The following is a 22723-nucleotide window of genomic DNA, read 5'->3' on the forward strand; positions in this document are numbered from 1 at the left end:
TATATATATATATATATATATATATATATATGTATATATATATATATATATATATATATATATATATATATATATATATATATATATGTATATATATATATATGTATATATATATATATATATATATATATATATATATATATATATATATATATATATATATATATATACATATATATATATATATATATATATATATATATATATATATATATATATATATATATATACATATATATATATATACATATATATATATATATATATATATATATATATATATATATATATATATATATATATATATATATATATATATATATATATATATATATATATATATATATATAGGGCCCTATTTTGAAAAAATTCGCAAAAATAAATAGGGCCTCAAAAATCTTTGCCCCCCCCCCCTGTATACAAGCTACCTCACACGCACATATACAAGCTCTATAAGTCTCTCATCCTCAAACAAAAATTCACAATTTGTTATTCTTTTTATTTTTGTCATCTGTATACATGAACACAATTTGAATTGTTTAACCATCGTTCTCTTCATGAATGTATAAATAAACCTTATAGTGATCTTATACACAAAATTCCTCACATTTTAGACCCAAGAATTGCATAATTTGGAGCATAAAAGATTATATTTTGCCCTCAAACATTTTGAACAACTAAGAGTAGGCCAATTTTGAACATCTTCTGTTTTGTGGATTTTCAACCATCTTCTACTCATTTTAACACCATAGTTTGTCTTCAGAAATATTTCTCTTAGAGTTGTGAGCAATTAAACAATTTAATCATTGGATTTTGAGTTCGGAGTTAGAGGTTATGAGAATTTTAGTAAGACATGCCGAAAAAGGACTTATGATGGTGAGAGATTTGGACTTTAAGTTGAATGTGGAATTTATAATTGGAGTTAGACATAAAGATAGAAAATAATTTTATCATTTCCTAAGCCAAAATCATCAACTATTGTAAGGTTATAGTATTATTTTTTGGGAGCTTGGATTATCATTCTTGAAACCTTAAAGATTATTCTTGGAGCTTATTTCCTCTTATTTTGGAGTTCTTATTTCTTATTATTTCTCTTGCATCCTTGGTGGCTTATGGTACACGCTTTTTAACCTTCTTACTCTATGACACTTATATTATATTTACTTGAATATATGAAACATATGACAATATGTTAGATTGATTTAATTTATATCTTGTATGTTGACTTAAATAAGAATAACACATTTTTGTGTTCAAAGTAAAAATAACGTGTTTATTATAAATTTAAGTATATACATGTTATAAATTGAAAATTTATGAATATTTAATATATATTAATGTTAGAAATGTTATTCATATGTTTATATTATAAATTTTCAAGTATTGCGATTATTATTCGAAATCGGTATTAAATTAAAGTCACAAAAGAAAAATATATAAATCTGAAATTTTCTTATTAGTATGATATTAATGATAGATATAGGTTTATTATGTGTATTTTCACTTTAATGTTCTTGGATGTAAATTTTATAAATTTCTATTATGTAAAAATGCGTAAAACACGGTATTTTGTGATGTTTTTGTGAAGTTTTTGTTGTGAATAAATTTTGTGTGAGTTTAGTAACTTTAGGAATTATGAACTCTATAGTAGATAAAAGTTTGAAAATCATTTAGATTCATTTCCTTAGAGTTATTTCATTAAAATGGTTATTTATGATATTTTAAGTAATAAAATATGTTCTAATATATAATTGGGGGTTAAATATAATCTTAATAGATAAAACAATTTATAAAATCATCTTATTATGTTTCCTACAAGTTTTGACCAGAATATAAACTTTTGGCCTTTTTCTATGAATTTTTACTAAGTGCTTTACTACTTACCGATAAAACGTAGAATGCAAAAATATAAAATGATTACTAAATGAAGTAATTTCAAGCTATATTTTTTATGAGACTCGTATATGGGCAGCAGGTTTAAAATTTGATTATTAGATAATTTTATATGACCATCTACGAACCCTTGTGAATTTTAAATAAAATGATAAATCTAAAAATAATAAAATATGAAATAAATACTAAATGGATTATTTTGGACTTGAAATACTTATAAGACACTCCCATATACAGTAGGATCATATGAGGACCCTTGGACAAATTTTTCGTGGACATTTGAGGACGTTAATAATTTTATGTCGGTATATCGGTAAATTGGCCAAACAATTTAGGTAGAATCCATAGGCTTGTTTTTCTTTAACTTTACGGTCTCAAAATTAACTTCATATAGCTTTTGGACCTTTAATATATTTTTAGAATATTTTTGTTGGTTATTATGAATTTTTAATTAATTTACATGTTTAATCCATGGAAATTCCTTAATAAACATTATGAAATATTTGGCTTTAGTTTTATAAGTTTGTATAGTCTTGTAGAGAACTTATATAACCTCTAGAACCTTGTTATAATTTGTGAAATTTCATTTATTGAGAATCTCTTAATTGTTGAATTTGCAAATATGTTGACTTTTCCTTAAGAGAATGTTGACTTGAAGTTTGACTAGACTAGAGTCGACTTATAGCAATGTGAAATAGATAACATGAAGTCTTGTTTGAACTTATGTGTACTTGGATGAAATGTAGGGCTAGATAGGGGGATCGAGAGAGTCCTGTCCTATAGAAGCTCGGGCATAAAAATTGGTGGAGCGACGGCTCCCATCACAGTTAGAGTTTGAAATATGTTCCTGCTCTAGCCAGACCCTATTATTACGTGTGTTTTGCAAATTTGATTTTTCATCTAAGTAGATCCATTGGATGAATTATATAATTACCAAGTGTAGGTGACTGTAGCAAAGATATTTATTTACATTCATACGATGAATGTGAAAATTGTTGAAAGTATTTGAAAATTGAAAATGAGAAACGAGAACCGAGGAAGGAACTTAAAATCAAGTTTTGAAATGTGCTTTACATATCTTGTGAATATCTTATAATTACCAAGTTTTGAAATTGTTAAGGAGTTTGTACTTGGTGTCAGGCGCTGATTCCAATTCAAGCTGCTGTCATCCGTATCACGGATGACAGTATTTTGCAGGAAGGTTTAGCTTCAAGTTTCGATCTAGGCCACAACATTTATTTTCTTTAACAAGAATTTAGCTGCATTTTATTTTACTTATTGGTTACTTTAATGATCATGGTGTATTTATGTTTTTATTATGTTTTGAGAGAACAATATGTGTTATTATCTCAATTGTAATATTTTAAAATTATTTTTTTAAACGGTTTTAAATTTTAATGAATTTTAGCAATTTAAAATTTAAGACTTTCGAATTATTTATTGTAAACATAATTATTAGTGTGAACTATATACCGGGACTGATGCGCCTGTTACAGATAGCATTTCTTGAAATATTAGATACCTTATTCACTGCTGAGCCTTAGCTTATGATGACTGTTTGCTTGTTGTGCTTGTTGAATGTCGATGTTTGCTAGTTCTTACTCTGAATTAGAACTTGAATGTGGATCAATATAGTTTGATCCAAAGTAACATGCCCCCTTAATCTCATTTTCACTGCCTAAAGCCATAACAAGGCTATGTTGTACTGAATTTTCTGACTTTTCACTTGCACTACAATTGATTTTTTTCGAAAATACTAGAATATAGCCAAAGAAGGAGATTTGTTTGGATGAATTTTTTTTATGAAAATTCAGCTGAATATGTAGTATTATTTTAGAAATTGTAAGGTCTTTTTAGTTTAGATACTCTGATGAACCATTGGCTAGATTTAATATGCTAATCCATGTACAATGTAATTAGCCAAAAATATGGCTAATTTTTTTTTTTCAGTTTTAGAAGCTTCCCTCCAAAAACATGTACACTCCAAATCTTTCCATATTAGGAAATATTTATATATAATGTAAAATTTCAGAAATTGAATGTGTAGAAGACCATCAATTGTACTTTCTCTTTCTTATTTGATGGCAATGATGTGATTCATTTTTTTAAATATGTTTTTAATTTAAATGTCTTTTCTCTTTTATATTATCAATACAAATATTATTTCAAATTATTATCTAATTAATATAATACACCACCTCATATAAAGATTATACTTTTCTTAATTTGTGTGAAACAGCAAAAGTGGACAAAAATAAAAGAACAAAAGGAGTAAATTAGGATTACATTTGGTCTGAAAAATGAAAAATCGAATTAAAATATATTTTGATTTCATTTTGATAGAAGTCTAATAACCCGTTTTTTATTAGACCGTCTCACAGTAAGACGACCTCAAAATAAAAGGCCCGTAGACTAAAAATTTCTATTATTAAATTATTTAAATGAAGTATGAGAATACAAGAATTTATGAAAGTTCCAAACCATTAACAAAATTTTCTCCACTAGATATAGATGCTCTTGAAAAGGGTGCCCTCTAAGGGTATTCTTTGGTGAACCGTTATGAAATTATTATGGCTCCTTTTTAGAATTTGTAGGTTGTTCTTTAATGCTATTTAATTTTTAGAAATAGAATTATATTTTAAAACAAACAACCCAAAAAATAAACAGATATTTTTACATAGTGTTTTCGGCTTTCGCTTCATCTAAAAACATTTTCTTGCTTTGTTGAAGGCCGAGATGGATTGATTCTATTGTTCTAAGAGTGTCTCTTAATATTTTGTGATGCATTTTAGATGGAAAATTTATAGATCCAATTACTTTATTAATGAATAATTTAAGGTTTGGTATCAAAATAATATAATTTCCTAATGAATCAACACCTGGTTTATTGAGAAGAACTTCATTCAGAAAAAACACCAAAGATATTCCTAAAACAGCAAATCTAGACGGGCGGGGCATATATATGCAACCACTCATAGGTCCAATTTATAGTTTTGAAATTGACATTTTAAAGCTCAAATTGGATATTTTGGACTTTAAAATAGGCATTTTAAGTCTTGAATTTGACAAACTTTGAACCATTATTAGAAACATTTTAGGTATTGAAATAGATATTTTACAGTCGGAATAGGTAAGTAAAATATAAAATTAAGGGTTGGAGTAGGGGTTTTAAGAGTTAGAATTGACATTTACGTGGTGGAATGGACGTTTTAAGAGTTGAAGTCAATAGCAAAAAAAATTAAATTAAGCCTTTAGAGAAGGAAAATTGAGGTTTAGAGTAGCGATTTTAATTGTTAGATTTGACTTTTTAAATCTCGAAATGAGTGTTTTAAGGTTTGAATTCGACAAATATAAAATTTATTTGTTCGCACACATGAGACAACCACATACAAGTTTTTCTGTTACTAAAATAGGAGATATAATATTGATATTGCCTTCCAAGAATAATATAATACAACAAACACAAGTGACTTTCAATTTCTTCCTTATTTCTCCCCTGTTTTTATAAGAGAGGATTAAGGAAAATTCATTCGTTAAGGCCCATTTAAATATATTGGGTCGTCTATAATAACAAATACTAGAAGCCCATGTTTAATTTTACATTTAAAGATTTCAAAATTTATCTAAGCCCAAAGAGTATAAAAGATTTATGGTTGATCCCGTCCATTACATTTATTTGGGCCACTAAGTCTAAATCTGCAAGACTCAACTGCATCATCAATTGACAAATACACATATTGTTTGCCAATTACATCAATGAACTTGGAAGCTATCAATTTCTCCATGACTTCAATCCTTGGGTTTACCAATGACAACTACATTTAATAAAAACTCGACAATTAGTTGACGTCTCTTTTTAAATATTGTTATGTTCCATTGAAATTGTTGTTGAATGAAAAATAATACTCTTTTCTATTCACTATTATTGTCCCATTTGATTCTTTTGGTATTATTATAATCAAGTAGAATCTTATTTTATTCGTCTCGATATAATTTTTGTTAACATTAACATTTTATCATTTATAATTAAACACAATTTAAGACATTTACAATTGAATATGCACATTGACAAATATGTAAAATTAAAGGGGACAATAATAGTGAATAAAAGAAATATATCTTACAAGTTTACCTGTTTAAGAGCAATATAAAAAGACAGATAGATTCTTAAAAGAATAAGAAAATTGAAAAAAATTGGATACCTCAATATTTTTTGCAACTAGAAGTCTTTTCAACTCATATAATGCTTCAATTCCGGTCATGTCTGTAGTTGTCACCCCTATAACAAATATCAAAATTTTATTCATCGGAAATGTTGGAATATATTTATATGAAAATTCTCGTCTTTTAATATGTAATTCGAGTTGTTCTCATTGAATCATGTTTAATATCTTTCTTGTTAATGATGTCTCCCATCACGTCGAATTGTTTATTGAAAACACATTTAAGAAAACTAAATAAAATATCACTACAACAAAATTAACTTTCTGAGATATAAGACTTAGCGACACTAAAAAATATCACAGAATTATGTTTCTAGTGTAATAATTGTTGGTTTTTATTTTAAGTTTTGCTATAAAGTAATTTAGTGATATTTTATTTGGCCTTTAATAACATATGTAATTATTTTGATAGTTTATAGTGTCATTTATGAGAAATGTCACTAAATCCTATATCGCGAAAAACTTTAGTATGATTTTTTATTATGCCGTTAAAGGGTGTAATAATTATCACTAAATTCAATATGTATACTATTAGAAATTTAAAGTAATGACACTTAAATTAAATATCTATATCCCATTAAATTTAAATTATGTTGTAGTGTCTATACCTCCAATTTCCAAAATAAGGTGCTCCACTGAATCCCCTTGATTATCTTTATCAATTTCTTCATCTCTAATCCATCTTAGAACCCTACAAGACACCCAAATAAATTCTTCGTTTGGTTTTTAAATAGTTGTTACACTTCTGTTTTTCACGCGATCCAATGCATGATTTTAATATTTAATATCTTTAATTTCACATGATAAAAAAAATTCTAAAAACTTAATATCATAAAAATATGCATTAAGACAAATCAAACAGGAATAAGGTAAATAGATTTTACTTTGAAGGCATAAAATGAGGTTGATGAATGAAATTGACCTTTCTCTAATATAAGTATTGTTAGAGTAGAGAATTGGGGAGCCTAGTTGAAGAATAAGGATTCCTGGTGTCCTTTGTGCATCAGGATATTGCTCCATGTCTCGGTAAAGGTTTGTACTTGGAATGTTCCCTAACTTACAAGTTCTTGGCCTTGCTGTGTATAGTAGTGCCCTTATAATTCCTAATGCAATCTGAAAAATAACAATGTCAAAACTTAATACAGAAAGTCTTGTATGCTTTATAAGACCGTCTCACGGTGAGACGGACTCATACAAGCCAGCCTAAATCATTAATTTTTAAAATAAATTTCTCAATGTTTTGAGAATAAGTATGGTTACCGAGAGGGCAAGTCCAACGTCCATGCTAATGAAGGTAACTCCAAAGAAAGCAAGCATGCAAATGGAAAAATCAAATTTATCAACTTTGAAGAGGTGAATCGCTTTGTCATACTCAATAAGACCAAACATAGCGGACATGATAATTGCAGAGAGTGCAACCATAGGAGTGTAGCTAAACAATGGTGCCAACAATAACAACGTAAGCATCATTATTATTGCCATTACTACGTTTGACATTTGTGTTTTGCATCCTGCATTGAAATTTACAGCCGTCTTCGAAAATGGCCCTACAAACAAGTCAATTACTTCATGTTTTTGTTTATACAAGTAAAACAAAAGTACTTAAAAAACTAAGACTTCATCATATTATTGCACTTAAATAGAATTTCATTAGATGAGGTCAGAAGTATGCATTACAAATTACAATGGTGAAGTCAAACTTCTACATGTTTGGGGTGAAAAGTCATACCATAGTTGAATCCAAATCATTAATAGAAGCATTGTTGAGGGAGAGATATCCAAGATACCTCATACATCATTATGTCCTTATTGTTGAGATTTAGAGTGCGTAGGACATTATCCAAAGTTCTTAAGACATACACTAAGCAAAAACGTAACATCGAAAGCAAAATTCACTATGCTCGACCTTGTGCTCGTTCGAGCATGCCATATTTGGTCAGTCAGTTTGTTCCAAAACCTTCCGTTTGATGTTTTGGTGATTTGCATGTTCGAACATCTTACGTGCTCGTTCGAGCACTTTGAGATTTTCGCATTAGAAAGTTTCTGGAAAGTGATTTTGCATATGCTTGTTCGAGCACCTCAGAACAGTACATCTGTTCGTGATGCGAAACTTTGTTTCATGGAGCGTTGTGTTGTTATGAATTAATGTTTTACGTCATTATTAATTGATAATCACCAGTTATTCTTGATGTATGGATTTGGATGAAGTCTTACTACTTCAACTCTATAAATAAGAGTGACTGCACGGAAATCATTTACATCTTTGAATAGAATTTCTATCTCATCTTTCTCTTATTCTCTTAAATTATAAGAGAGTTATAAACTCTTTTGTTGTTTTCTGATTTTATTCTCTACATAAACACATAATCATTTAGTTCAATCGATTTGCACTAATCAGTTGGAGTGATTGATTATATCTCATTATAAATTTTCATTCTCATAACTCAAGTACCTTTGTGAAGGAAATATCACAATAGGAAAGCTTATAGTCGCGTTCAATCTATATCAAGATTTCCGAGTGATGTTACCGTTGTAAACAAATTTTCTCTATGGTGTTGTTCAATTCGTGGTTCATTCAAAGCAAGGAGTCTATTGTCATACACAAATGAGACACTATAAACATTATGTATTTTTCCGCATTATTATTTGTCATACTTCTTTCATTATTTTTGTTTGTATTTCTTATCTTATATTTCATTGTATAACCCTTTGTTATTAAAATCACAATTCTAATCTATAATTTTACGATTTTACGATCCAAAATCAATGAGCGATTCGAATCATAGGTAGAATCTTATTTTGGCAGCAATCTTCCAATTTTATTCAAAATATAATTTTTAGAGGTAGAATCATAACTCTATTCTACGATTTAATAATTTGATTCTACAAATTTATTGTATGAATTTAGTACCCTTAGAAGTTAAAAAAAAAACAAAAACGACTATATTTTCAATTTGTGAGACAAACCTGTAGTCAAGTAGCAAGAAGTAAAAGAACCAACAATGTTCATGATGCCGAAAGCGATCATCTCTTTGTTACCATCAGTTTGCTGATTTTTCATAATGGCAAAACTCCTACCAATGGCTATTCCTTCCTGTCTCATTTCAATTATCTCTAGTCATCTAAATCAATGTAATTAATTACAAAAGAGAAGCAGATTAAAGAATAATTGGGATTAGTCTTACAGCAAGGGCTAAGACGGCAGTTATGATTCCGGCTTTAATTGGTGCAGCAATGTACTTTAGATCAAAGTTCAATCTGTTCACTGAAGGCGGGTTAATCCCTCTCTTCAACTGTCCAACCTGCATCACGTATTATATATCTATCGTGTTATTTCAAACAATACTAGCTATTATTTTATTGTTTCAATTTATATTCGACGTTAACCAATAAATAAAAGGTTAGACTAGATGATTATCAATTACTTAAGTTGACATTTGTTATTTACTCCCTCCGAACCAATTTAGATGTCCCATTTGCTTGGGCACGGTTATTAAGGATGGTGTGGGGTTCATTAAAAAGGGTAAGTAATGAAGGGTAAGTAGTGAAGGGTAGTTGGGTAAGTAAGGTATATGGGGTATATTCGTAATTACTTGTGTGAACCAAGGATATTTAGGTAAAAATAGATTGACAAAAATAGAAATGGGACAACTAAAAAGACTTTACCAAATAAGAAAATGAGACAACTAAATTGATTCGAAGGGAATATTATTTTTATGTAAGTACAACCACAAGTGATAGATATGCTACATGAATTTTTACAACTTAATTTTATGTTGAGGAAGCATATCATCATGAAATTTGTCGTTAGAAATGTATGATGTGACACAAATTTATCATTGCATTCAGAAATTACTTTTTTTACTATCTCAAATATAAATAGAATAGATTTTCTCATGGTTAATATATCCACCAAAAGTAATATTATTCTACACTTAGTACTTAAGGTATAGATTAAATATCAATTTTGCATAAGCGAATAGAAAAAGAAGAGAAGAGAGAACTAAAAATTAAGTATACCCAAATGAATGAAACAAGATCAATTTATAGGTACTTTTTAATAAATCTTTTTAAAACTTTATAATAAACCAATCAAGAATTATAAATGTATTTTAATAAGATAGAAGTATATTAAACATTATATGTTCCATTAATAGTGAAGACAATTTTAGTTAAGCTATAAAAAGCAAGGGTAGAAGAAAAAACAACAAACAAACAAAAAAGTTGACTCACAATGTCAATACCAAATTTCTCGGCATGAGCAAGGTAAGCAAAAAGACCCCCTGTTATAACAACCACTAAAGGAGCCATTGCTGAAATCCAAAATAGCTTTGGCCTCTTGTTTTTCTGTTCAAACAAAATTCAATTTAATAATCACTACGTATCATATCATCATCATAATCATAACTTCTACTAATACAATAAAAACTTAAGCCACGTGTTATTCTCTCACTAATAGTTTTGACGCTCAATCACTACCCATGAAAAGCTTCCTTTAAAAGCTTTATAAGAATTTTCTTTTCTTCTTTTTTTTTTTTTCCAATAATTAAATTTTCATTTACATTTTCATTAGGAGTACAATTCTCCAAACAACTTGGTCTCTTCAAATTTCTTAGTCCTTTTTTCAATAAAGTTAGAAAATTTGTTTTTATCCTGTTTTAATAATTTTTTTATTATATGGTTTGTTATCTAAAATTCTAATTTTTTTTTAGATTTATAAGGATGGTTGCCTCATGGAGTAAGGATGGTTATCTAAAAAAAGCCAATTCTAAACTAATGAAATCTTGAATATATAAAGATGGTTGCCTCATGGAGTAAGAGTAAGCGATTGATCCAAAATTTCAAATACCACTGTTAGGACCTATTAAGCCGTGACAATTTGTCACATAATTTTCACCGTGGCCCACTCGTGTGGACACGGGAGACCCGTGGGCTTGAGCCTACAAATCCACGAGTCAAGAGCGTTGACTTGCACATACACTTGATGAGGTTCATTATTTCCCAAAACCATATGGTGGTAGGAAGATTAGCTCACCCACTATATATGTAAGTCAACAACCCACTATTTTATCGACGTGGGATCTTGTCTCACATGTGAAGTATTTCCAACACTCCCCCTCACATGTAAGCCACATCATACCAGGAACCACCTTCGGCTCCGATACCATATTAAGCCGTGACAATTCGTCACATAATTTTCACCGTGGCCCACTCGTGTGGACACGGGAGACCCGTGGGCTTGAGCCTACAAATCCACGAGTTAAGAGCACTGACTTGCACATACACTTGGTGAGGTTTATTATTTCCCAAAACCATATGGTGGTAGGAAGATTAGCTCACCCACTATATATGTAAGTCAACAACCCACTATTTCATCGATGTGGGATCTTGTCTCACATGTGAAGTATTTCCAACACTCCCCTCACATGTAAGCCACATCATACCAGGAACCACCTTCGGCTCCGATACCATATTAAGCCGTGACAATTCGTCACATAATTTTCACCGTGGCCCACTCGTGTGGACACGAGAGACCCGTGGGCTTGAGCCTACAAATCCACGAGTCAAGAGCGTTGACTTGCACATACATTTGGTGAGGTTCATTATTTCCCAAAACCATATGGTGGTAGGAAGATTAGCTCACCCACTATATATGTAAGTCAACAACCCACTATTTCATCGATGTGGGATCTTGTCTCACATGTGAAGTATTTCCAACAGGACCAGGACAGAATAAAAATTGACAAATTTTTTAAAGACCTTGTACAAATTCAAATATTTTAACAATTTTATATTTTAAAACACTTGAAAAATTTTGGAATACTACATAACTTAGTATTGAGGTCCCCAAATTTCGGGTTTCTATCCATTCCAACATGTTGAACATGCTTAAAATGTCTCCTAATTTGGATAAACATTTTCAGTAATGTAAACAAGAGGAGCTTTATAATGGTTTTTATTACTATTATATGGGTTTTTTTTCACAACATTGTAATCCATTTAAAATTCAAACTGATAATCAATTTTTTTGATTCCTTATTTTGTTGTGGCTTTTTTATGTTTATGTTTGTTTTGAAGATTTTGAGTTACTATGATGGCTTAAGTTGGCATTGAGTATGTAATATAATTGAATGAAAAGTAATATTTGATTTGGAAAGGCTGATAATGTTTTTACATCATTTAGGATTAATTTTTGACTGATTTGATTCTTTGTGATTTGGTTTGTGTGGTTGGGAGAGGAAATATTTACTTTATTGAGAGTGATTACTATAAAATTATAAATTAATAAAAAAATTAATAATTAATAATCAATAAATCAATAATCAATAAAATATATACTAATGAAGAAACAACTTGTGTCACATTCTTATTAAAAAAATTTCAGCCTATTTGCTATCATTGACATGAAAAATTTTGATACGTAACTTCATATTTAAGGAAATAATTAACATATTGTAATATTTGTTGATTGGCTATAAATATATGTGATTTATTGATATACTATATTTTCTTATGTAAATCTATAATTTTTTGTTATCTCACATCATAAAGAAAATTAAAACTTGATTCATTAAACCGTTATCAAAACTGAAGTGATCTAACAAAAAAGACAAAAAAAAATATTAATTTATGTATGTATGATAAGTTAAATTTAATGTTATTTTAAGTTTAGAAAGTTTTCTATTTAACTTTGCATAAGTAATTAATTTTAAGTTACCTTTGAAATAGCTATTAAAAGAACAAAAATAAAAGTATTTTCATTTTGAATAGTTGGTTAGTATTGATTTTCATAATGGTCTTACATTCCAACATATACAACATATACAATAAGTATATCTAAACAAGCTAAATTCCTAATCAATAATCAATAATCAAAAAATACTAATAAAGAAATGACTTGATGACACGTGTCATATTATCATTAAAAATTTTTCTGCCTCTTTTCTATCATTGATTAATAGGAAATTTTTTTATATGTGACTTGATATTTAAAGAAACAATTAACTCATTAAAACATACTACCTCTTATTCATCTAAAATGTCTCATTTACTTTATGCACTCTATCAATGCACTTATTCGATCCTTAATATATCGAGTTTATGTATAATTAAAAATTATAAAAAGTTGATATTAACAATCTTTACATCAAAACGAATCAAATAAGATCCCACATGGCTATGTTTTAACTTATAGATTAATAATAAAATGCAATTCAAGAGTGATAGATGAATAGTGTCTCAAAAGTAAATGAGACATTTTAGATGAATAGGAGGTAGTATAATATTTGTTGATTAACTATAAATCTATGTGATGATCTATTGAAATACTATATTACCTTATATAAACCAAAAACAATATACATGTAAATCTTTATTATTTGAACATGGATAAATCATCATCACATAATGAATAAACTAACTAATTTGGCTAGTTTTTCAACTAAATTCGCATGGTTGAAGACTTTTAAATTTTATATGTCTCAATTTCAATAATTATTATGAGTGTGTTTTGATATTGTTGTATAATAAATTATTTATTCACTTTGATTATGATAATATCATAACAGTACAAAGATTAAATAATTAAGTGTATGTTGTAAATGAATTAATTTTATAAAATAATATCATTATTCATATCAGTAAATATTTAAGTATCTGTATTTTACACGGAAATCTATCTAGTATAAAAATACGCTAATTGTTCACATCTTTTTGCCTAAAATGTCGCATTTTCATTTAATTTTTACATCCAAATTATAATGACGATGTTATCCTTATTTTTATCATATTTTATATCATTATTAAATATCGTATATTTACTATAAGGCGAAGATAGAAATTAAAATTGAGGGTGACAATTAGTGGATAGACTAGATAAAAATTACAATTAATTGACGAATACCCTTGCAAAAAAAATATCGTTAAAATAGCACACTAGCAAAATAACTATATAATTACAAGTTTGAAGATGATCTTTTTATTTTTAAATACTAAATTTTAATAATTAGAGTTACGTAAAGACAAAAATTATTTATTGTTTTAAAAAATTATTGCAAATTAGAAGTTTGAACCATATACGAAGTTTTATCAATGCTACTATGAACATTGTACTTTATTTATATTTGTGATATTTAATCAGTGCTAGCTTGTACAATATTTTAAAGACAATAAGCCTAACTGATTTAAAAAAGTTTATTATTATTAATGCTGAATAATTCTTTAAAAATGCAGACAATTAAACTAGTTTTTGTACTGTTAACTAAATTATTTTCTTAAGTGTCATAATACTTATTTTAAAAAAATTATCATCACACAAAACATAATACTAACCTAGCTAGTTTGTTAATATTCATATACAATATAATGACTTAGAATCTTTAACACAGAATACATTTTATTGAAATTAATGCATCACGTGTGGGGAGAAAAGTAGAAAACATCAAACTTTCTTTTATTAATAAAAATGACAAAACAAAGAGCTATACACTTGCGTATGACCCAAAAAAGAAAAAGAAAAAGAAAACCAAAACTAAAAATGAGGTCATTAAGCTGGGCCGGACCAATATAGAGTATTGGATTCACTGCCAGTGATAATATGCATTTAACAAGTCTTGCATGCCAGCGTTTCTCTATGAGAATGGCCCATTATGTATGTCAATATATTTTTTAATTATTCTTTTATATATATATATATATATATATATATATATATATATATATGATTATTTTGAAATTATTCGTTATCACTTTAATCATATAAAAAATGATTATTTTAAAATTTTAAGTGATTACTTTAAGTTATTATTGATCATTTTAATATTGTAAGTAATTACTTCAAAATTATAAAAAAATCACATTAAAAAAGTATCGAATTACTTAAAGATTACAATTGGTCTGTTAGAGATTTTGTGTGATCACTTTTAAACTTGAAGCTTACATTGAATGAGTCCAATTAAATGTATCGAATTTAAGAATATATGTAATCGAAATTAAGACGGTCTGATTACGATAAAGTGTAAATAGTCCAATTAAATTAATTAAAGTATTTACTTTCATACTTAAAATACCAATATTAAGTTGTTTATCATTTTGGATTTTCAAATTGACACTTTTATTCTAAATTAAAGCTTCAATCTTAGTTGTATGAAAGAGTCACTTGCATTTTATCTCAGTGTAAAATGATCTCACGTAAGAGTTGCTTGCATATTTTGTACCAATGATTAGTTTGTTAGCAAACAATTCATTAAGTTTTAAGACTCGGTTGACAAATATTCTTTGTATTCCCATGAGTATACCAATATTCTTATCTTGTTCTGTTCGTTTTACTTTACAATTATCAATTTTAAATTATCCCAAACCATATTTATTAATTAAAATCCATATATTTTCTCTTACTATCTCAATTTAAAACCAATTTACAGAATTTTATTTGATATAAATACATACATTTTCATAGTATTTGTAGAATTGTGTGATGTGAGGAGTATAAAGAGTAGAATTTAGAAAGGAACTTAAAAGAAACTAACCACGTATCTGGTGAACTGTAAGAAAGCAAGGAAGATTATGCCAACAACTGCACTCTCCCAATGCCACTGCAAAACATAAATTCAAACAATTCACTCAATAAATCATTTAATCAAGAATTGTACTTAAAAACTAAGCTAATCCTTTCAGTATTCACCACTTTATTCAAAATAAGTGAATAACAATTAACAAGGGATTAAATCTCATATTAACAACAAAGAAGAATCATTACGAAATTATGTTGTGTCTTTTTCTATAGCTTTGATGCACCAAACATAAATACATCTTTCGGAATTAGATAGTAAATCACAACCAAAAGTAAGTAAGATATACACCTAGAACGAATAAATTTGACCAAAAAAACATTTATTCGTGGACGTATAATTTTATCACATCAAATTTACCAAGTTTCTTTTTAAAAAATTTATAATTTTAAAATTTCTAAGAAAATATTCAAAGGCATTGTTCTTAAAATTGCAATTTTGATGTACGATTCTACAATTATACGAATCATAATCAGACAAAAAATACATACTACAAAAGGATCGTAACGTTAATAAGAATTGTAACACTTGTAAGACATTATGATTGTTGTTGGACATAAAGTCAAACAAATTTAATTCACAATTTAAATTTTTGAAATTAATAACTATTAAATATATTAGCTACATTTAAATATGTTTGTAGGATTGTATGATTAAACCCTAGCTCACAGTTTGATAATCAATACTAATAAATAATGGGAATAATAATGTAAAGTTAGTACAATTTTAATAGGATTGTCTCTTGACAAATTTAATGGCTATGATTATTTTCTGTCAACAATCTTATTTTTTTAAAAAATATTCATTTCAATCCATTACCATTTAAACATGTGATATTTGGTGGTAATGAAAAATTATTAACAAAAAACTCTTTTATAATCAAATTTTCATTACTATAGTAATGACATGATACATAACATGAAAATATACGCTTCAAATTATTTTTATTAATACCGATTAGTACTATCAACCAAACATGCAGCAAGAATTTTCACATCAGAGTATATACCTCATTTCTGTGGCTGAACAATGTTTTGATTACAGAGATTACATCAGTCTTAGTAGTAAAATGCTTTAATCCCAAAAATCCCTTTAACTGTTGCAAAATTATTATCACTGCTGTTCCTCCCATAAACCCAGTAATAGTTGAATGTGATAAGAAATCCACTAGAATTCCTAGCCTGTAATTTCAAACAACGAAACATAATCAATTTTTTATAATTAGGGGTAAACTTGAGAATTTTTATGGGTAAGCAAAAAACAAAAATCAATCTTATCACATGATGGTTAAATAAATTCAGAAATTTCAAAATAACTTATTTTTAGTTTTAAAGCAATTTTCAGTATTTCAAATAAGACAGAATATTAATTAGAGGCAAAAAAAAAAAAAAAAAAAAAAACGAAGAAATAAATAGAAATCCTAATTAGATGTACTCCGACTTCTGTCCTTTATAGTGCAACTTGTGCAATTGTTATAAAAAAATAAATAAAAAGTTGTAGTTCCCTATTTGTATGTATGCCTTTTATTAATTTTAGTGGAGACGATATAGTGATACCACTCAGACCGTCATCAACTTAAGCATGTGACATTATACAACAAAAAATATTGAACATATCAAAAATTTGATCCAATGTGAAATTTTATTAAAAATTATTATATTTTAACACAATAATTATCTCATAATCATTTGAACATTGACTCATTCACTAAATCTAATAATTTACATGGGGTTGGAGTATTCGTTTACTAAGAAAATGGACCCCGTAGCTAAAAAGTAAGTAGAAATTTAGATACAGCCTGAACTATTAGCCAACTCCCCTCAACGTGTGATTTTTATGCCTTAATTCTTATTTTTTGCCATCTTTATTATTTTATTGTCACTCTTATTTTAAATTAATTTAATAAAATGATGAAAATGCCTTTGGACTTAAAAATTTTAAAACTTCAATAAAACACTTCAAACTCACTCAATAACACTTTAATCACTTCAAAAAACACAAAATCTACACATAAAATTAATCGGAGCTAAAGTGCGACTGAACCTTGGAGGAGTCGTTAACAAAAACTCGAGGTAATTTCTATTTTAATGTAATTCAAAATTTAAAAAAAAATAAAAATTATGAGTCACACAAAAAGTGCGACTCGTAATTTATTTATTTTTTTTTAATTTTGAATATCCTTTTGTTTATTTAATTATTTTTTAAGTTATTATTATTTAATAAATGTTGTAATAAATTATTTTATTTAAATATATTATTATATTATGATAATATTATTATAATAATTAGTTTTGAATTTAAAATACATATATAAAATAAAATAAATTAAAATAACATAAATAAATAATTTAAGTAAACACAAAAATATATATAAATATATAATAAAATAAAATAATTTACTATAATATTTAATAAATAATTATAATAAATAAAAAGAATTAATTTTTCAAAAAAAATTTTAAAAAATTTCCAGAACCCCCCAGTCGCACAGAAAGTGCGACTCAGCCTAGGTCCAATCGCACTTTTTGTGCAACTCTCCCTAGGTCTAGTCGCACATTTTATGAGACTCGAGGGGGTTCTGGAAATTTTTTTAATTTTTTTTGAAAAATTTCGAATCGATTAATTACTTACCGAATCGTTATCATGCTCGTTTTGGTTCACCATTGATATTTGATGTACACTTTTAGCTTGTTTAAGTTAACATAGTGTTTTTAGAGAGTTTTAGAGACATGTTACAGTTTTTGAGTTCGAAAATTATGCAGGGCCAATCTTGAAAATTCATTATATATAGGGTGGCGATAAAATGAAAAAGATGACGGTATTTAGTAATACCTTTGGGCAATTGAAATCATTAAATTTATATCGATGTGATAGGAAATATATTAGTAAATAAATTTCTTTTACGTTCGTATATAAGTATGTTTTTTGAAATTTTATGTCACCAAAAAATCACACGTTATCAAAAGAAATAGGCATTTTTTTTATCCTTCTTGGCGGAAGAAAAGACAAACAAAGTAGAGAAATGGACAAATGGTGGAGCACTATGTATATGAGACTGTTTGGCAAATAAATAGTATTTAGAGTTATTTAACAAGTTAAAAGTATAGATTAACAAATCAATTGTTAAAACTAATTGTTTAATCTAGCTCTTACGAAGATTTTTGGTAAAATAGATTAATTCATGGATGTTATTTATATGAAGAAAATAGATCAATGTCAAAGACTAATGAAAAAAAAACTACTATTAGCAATTCTAAATGATCCAATAAAATCTACTACGTACTCTTCTTTTTTCTCTAAAAAAAACTTTAACCTTTATTGTTAAATTTTGGGGCTACTATCAATGGATAATTGATGCCACCGCACCCCAATCTCTTTAATTTTTTTTTTTCGTTTTAGTTATAAAAAATTCATTATCTATATTACAGAATTAGTCTATCTAATTTTTAGATTAGATCTTTCCATATATTAGATTTTACAGTCTCTTATGATGAGAGTTTAGAGTCTTATTATCAATTTAATGGTAAAAAAGTATATATAACGTTATCACAGATGTCAATTATGCTAATATAATCCCTAATCTCAAATTTATCTTTATTTCAAAGCCATACTACTAGATCAAAAGACACCTTTGAAAGAGGTTGTACCAAACAACGTGATAGAAGGCATGGTTCAGTGTCAGATCATCTTTATAATGATGGTGGCCTTTTCTATATAGAATTTGTTTGATTAAAATTTTTATATATTTCATTAAATGTAACTCTGTTATAAATATCGTATGATATTTTATCAATAAATTATTAAGTTTCTAAAAAAAAAAATCTAATACATTATTTTTTAGGCTACTATTCGATTTTAATTTCTAGAGTTTAAATATAATTAATTCTTTTGAGCTTCTAATAGTGCAAATAAAAAGATATATTTAGAAATATGTAAATATGTATGTTCTTTTTTTGTTTGAAGCCGAATTAATTAAATTTGAATTACCTTAAAACACCCAAAGCAGTTTCAATGATCCCAGAAATAAAAGTCGCAGTGAAGACCAAGTTGAGGTATAAAGTTGGATTTTCAGTTGGCGAGACTGTTCCTCCAATAGTATTGGCTATGAGCAATGAGCAAGCCGCCACTGTTCCAACTGCTAAGTTCTTTGAGCTCCCAAATACAGCATATATAAATGGTGGCACAAAACTTGAATCTGCACCATTAACATTTTAAAACAATATTCATATTCAACTACGTATCAAATAAATAATCAAGTATATATAGAGATGCAATAAAAAAAATAGAGAACAATATATCTAATTTTAAATTGATTACTTAAATCTTGAAATTATCTCCAATCATAGTAGTAACGTTACATCTTATCCCCTTAAATTTGTACACATTGAGTACACATTGAGTAGTGATCTTTGTTTGTCGTATGATAATAAGTAATAATGCCACATCTATTTCTATTTTATGAACTCTAACGTTACACCTTATTTCCTATTGGAATTCATGATTTTATATGATATTCAACGTATTCTACCTTTGTTAAGGGAAACTTCAATGAAATTTGATTTCTAAACTATTACAGTAAAAAATTATAATAATTCAAAATTTAATGTCATTTTTAAACTATATAAGACAAATAAAACGTTCCATTTTAAGATAAATAATCGATTAACATGGTGTGAAAGGGCAAGATGCAAATAAATCTTTAATATTTTATTCAAAGAACAAAAGGAATAAAAATATATTTTAAAAATTATAGGATATCCTTGATTCTTGATTTACAAATATTATTAAATAAAAAGACTCATTGTCACCTACATAAATCCAAGATTAAAAAGTTCAAACATTATTGGCCACATACATATTTTTTTTTATGAATAATAAAGATTGAGAATATAGTCTTATAAAATGAATAGAGAATATAATTAAGACATTTTTAACAATTTTCACTATATACTAGTTTTGCTATGGTTAAGAAAGTAAAACCTTTAACAAATAAAGTTTAAGAGGAAGAAGATACTATAAACAATATTTTCTTTTTGAATCGGATAAAGTAATTATTACTTTAATTTATATCTTATTAATTATCTCTAAGTTACCTACATGACATGCATACTATTAAATTGTAGAAAATTTATTATTAATGACAATATATAATTCGGGATAATATGAAATATACATTTTATAAATCAAGAAAATATCATCACAAAATCATCTCAAAACTACATGTACTACAATGACTAATAAAATATGCGTTGGCCATCAACATACAACAAATTTTTCCAACACATAATAGTATCCCATTTTATTTTATATATAAAGCAATCTTTATCATCTGAATCAACAAATAATAATTTTATAAGGAAACTATTATTAATATTATCATCGTAATCAACATGTGATTATCATTTATAAGAATGAAATACTCAAAAAAAATTCACTCATACATGTTAATAAAAATGCTGAAAAATAACAAATATAACGATTATAAAACTTAATAAAAAAATTATTTTAGTGAATGATAGTTAATTATATGATAATATTTACCTAATTTAAAATATGATTTTTAAAAATTAGAGGTAAATTATTTATATAAATAATTTTCTTAAAAATTAGTATTTAATTTTTTCTTTTAAACTTCATGTGTTCATTAAATTTAATCACGATACTATATACTTGCTTTATTTTCTAAAGTAATATTTTTATATATTTTCATACTCATAAACTTGTGAATTGCATGAGTTTTTAAACTAGTGAATTATAATTACCAAAAGAACTACCAATGATTTAGAATGTGACAATAAAATAAAAGTTTAAGGCTTACCAAATTTATCACAAATTTTCAAATGAGACAATGTCACGATGAAGACACAAATTTGAAGTAGTCAAGTCAAGGAGTACGATGTTTATTGAATATCTAGTTGTAAAAATTAATTTCTCTTATATTCAAATTTTTTTTTTGAAAGAACTCTTATATTTAAATTTGTTTCTTCATTTCTAAACGACTATAAAATATTTTGATATTTTAATACTAATTAGTGTCAACCAAAAATCCCTATTAATTTTGAAAACATGTAAAACGGGATTGTACCCTTTTTTTTGAAAGGAAACGGAATTGCACATTTAAGAACCACACTTTTCACACAAATTAAACAGAAATAGTCAAATAGAAGTACTTGATTCGTATAAAACTGACAAATTTTAGGTGCAATTTATGGTGACAAACAAACTCAAAAACAAAAAAATTTAATAACAAAAAATAAACACAATTTATGAAGAAGATTAAACTCAATCTGATCGGATCGGAAAACAAAAGTTTAAAGGAGTGACTCACAAAGGCCAATGACAGGAGGAATTCTGGCAAGGTTGGCATAACTGATACCTTGAGGAATAGCAAGACTAGCAATGGTTACACCAGCAAGAAAATCATACCTAAAAAGCCTAAAATTATATGAAGGTAACCATTCAAATATTGGTACAAAATATTTAATCCCCTTTATTAATCTTTTTTTTGGAGATTCCTCACTGAATCCTTTAAAAGGATCATCTGGGAAGAATGTTTCTGTAAGATCAGTTTTTATTTTCTCACCAAAATTTCTTGTCTTTGCAAAGTTCACATTGTGGGTGGGATCAAAATTTTCAAATTCCATTTTTTTTTTTTTTTTTTGGGGTAAATTCTGAGAATAGGGGAAGGGGAGGAGAAGAGAGGTGAACTGGTGAAGAAAGTTAGGTGTAGAAGTTAGAGAAGTTTTGGGTATAAATAGTGTGAAACCATCAAGTGTAATGTTATTTACTTGAAAATGATGTTGGGTTGTCTCAAGAAATTGAATAAGATGTGACGTAATTGTTTGGCAGTTAAATTTTTTTAAAGAAGGTTAAAACTTAAAAGGTTTAAGATTTCCGGATTAGTAAATGATGTAAGTTGAAGACAAAAATTTGGACGAGACCGCGTTATTGTGAGACCGTTAATTTGGATCAGCTTAATTTACGTGTGTAATAGCATTGTCTGTTTTTCCTCGTTATTTTCATTTTCTGGACGAGGCG

At 27.2% G+C, this 22723-nt stretch overlaps 1 protein-coding gene across 2 annotated transcripts; it reads right to left on the reverse strand.

The window, feature by feature from the left end:
* Window positions 1-5277: 5277 nt before the first annotated feature.
* Window positions 5278-22405, reverse strand: LOC130814595 (probable sulfate transporter 3.5). 2 transcript variants are annotated; one of them, XM_057680713.1, is made up of 12 exons: window positions 22014-22405; window positions 19673-19880; window positions 16695-16866; window positions 15644-15709; window positions 10350-10463; window positions 9302-9418; window positions 9084-9210; window positions 7377-7663; window positions 7039-7229; window positions 6725-6807; window positions 6096-6172; window positions 5279-5708 (listed from the first exon to the last, which is right to left on the reverse strand). In XM_057680713.1, exons 1-12 carry the CDS (start codon window positions 22327-22329, stop codon window positions 5541-5543), a joined length of 1926 nt encoding a protein of 641 aa, XP_057536696.1. In that variant the 5' UTR covers window positions 22330-22405; the 3' UTR covers window positions 5279-5540. The 2 variants fall into 2 exon arrangements, with proteins under 2 accessions (XP_057536697.1, XP_057536696.1); XM_057680714.1 differs by lacking the exon at window positions 10350-10463 and having other exon boundaries at window positions 5278-5708.
* Between the last annotated feature and the right edge of the window lie 318 nt (window positions 22406-22723).

This window comes from Amaranthus tricolor, chromosome 6, assembly GCF_026212465.1.
Source record: "Amaranthus tricolor cultivar Red isolate AtriRed21 chromosome 6, ASM2621246v1, whole genome shotgun sequence".
Classification (NCBI taxonomy): Eukaryota; Viridiplantae; Streptophyta; class Magnoliopsida; order Caryophyllales; family Amaranthaceae; genus Amaranthus; species Amaranthus tricolor.

Coding starts and splice junctions, on each gene's coding strand:
- LOC130814595 (XM_057680713.1), bottom strand. CDS start 22,329: ATGGAATTTGAAAATTTTGATCCCACCCACAATGTGAACTTTGCAAAG. Junction 6,808..7,038: donor AATACTTATATTAGAGAAAG/GTCAATTTCATT, acceptor GGTGTCTTGTAG/GGTTCTAAGATGGATTAGAG. Junction 5,709..6,095: donor TAGTTGCAAAAAATATTGAG/GTATCCAATTTT, acceptor TATTAAATGTAG/TTGTCATTGGTAAACCCAAG.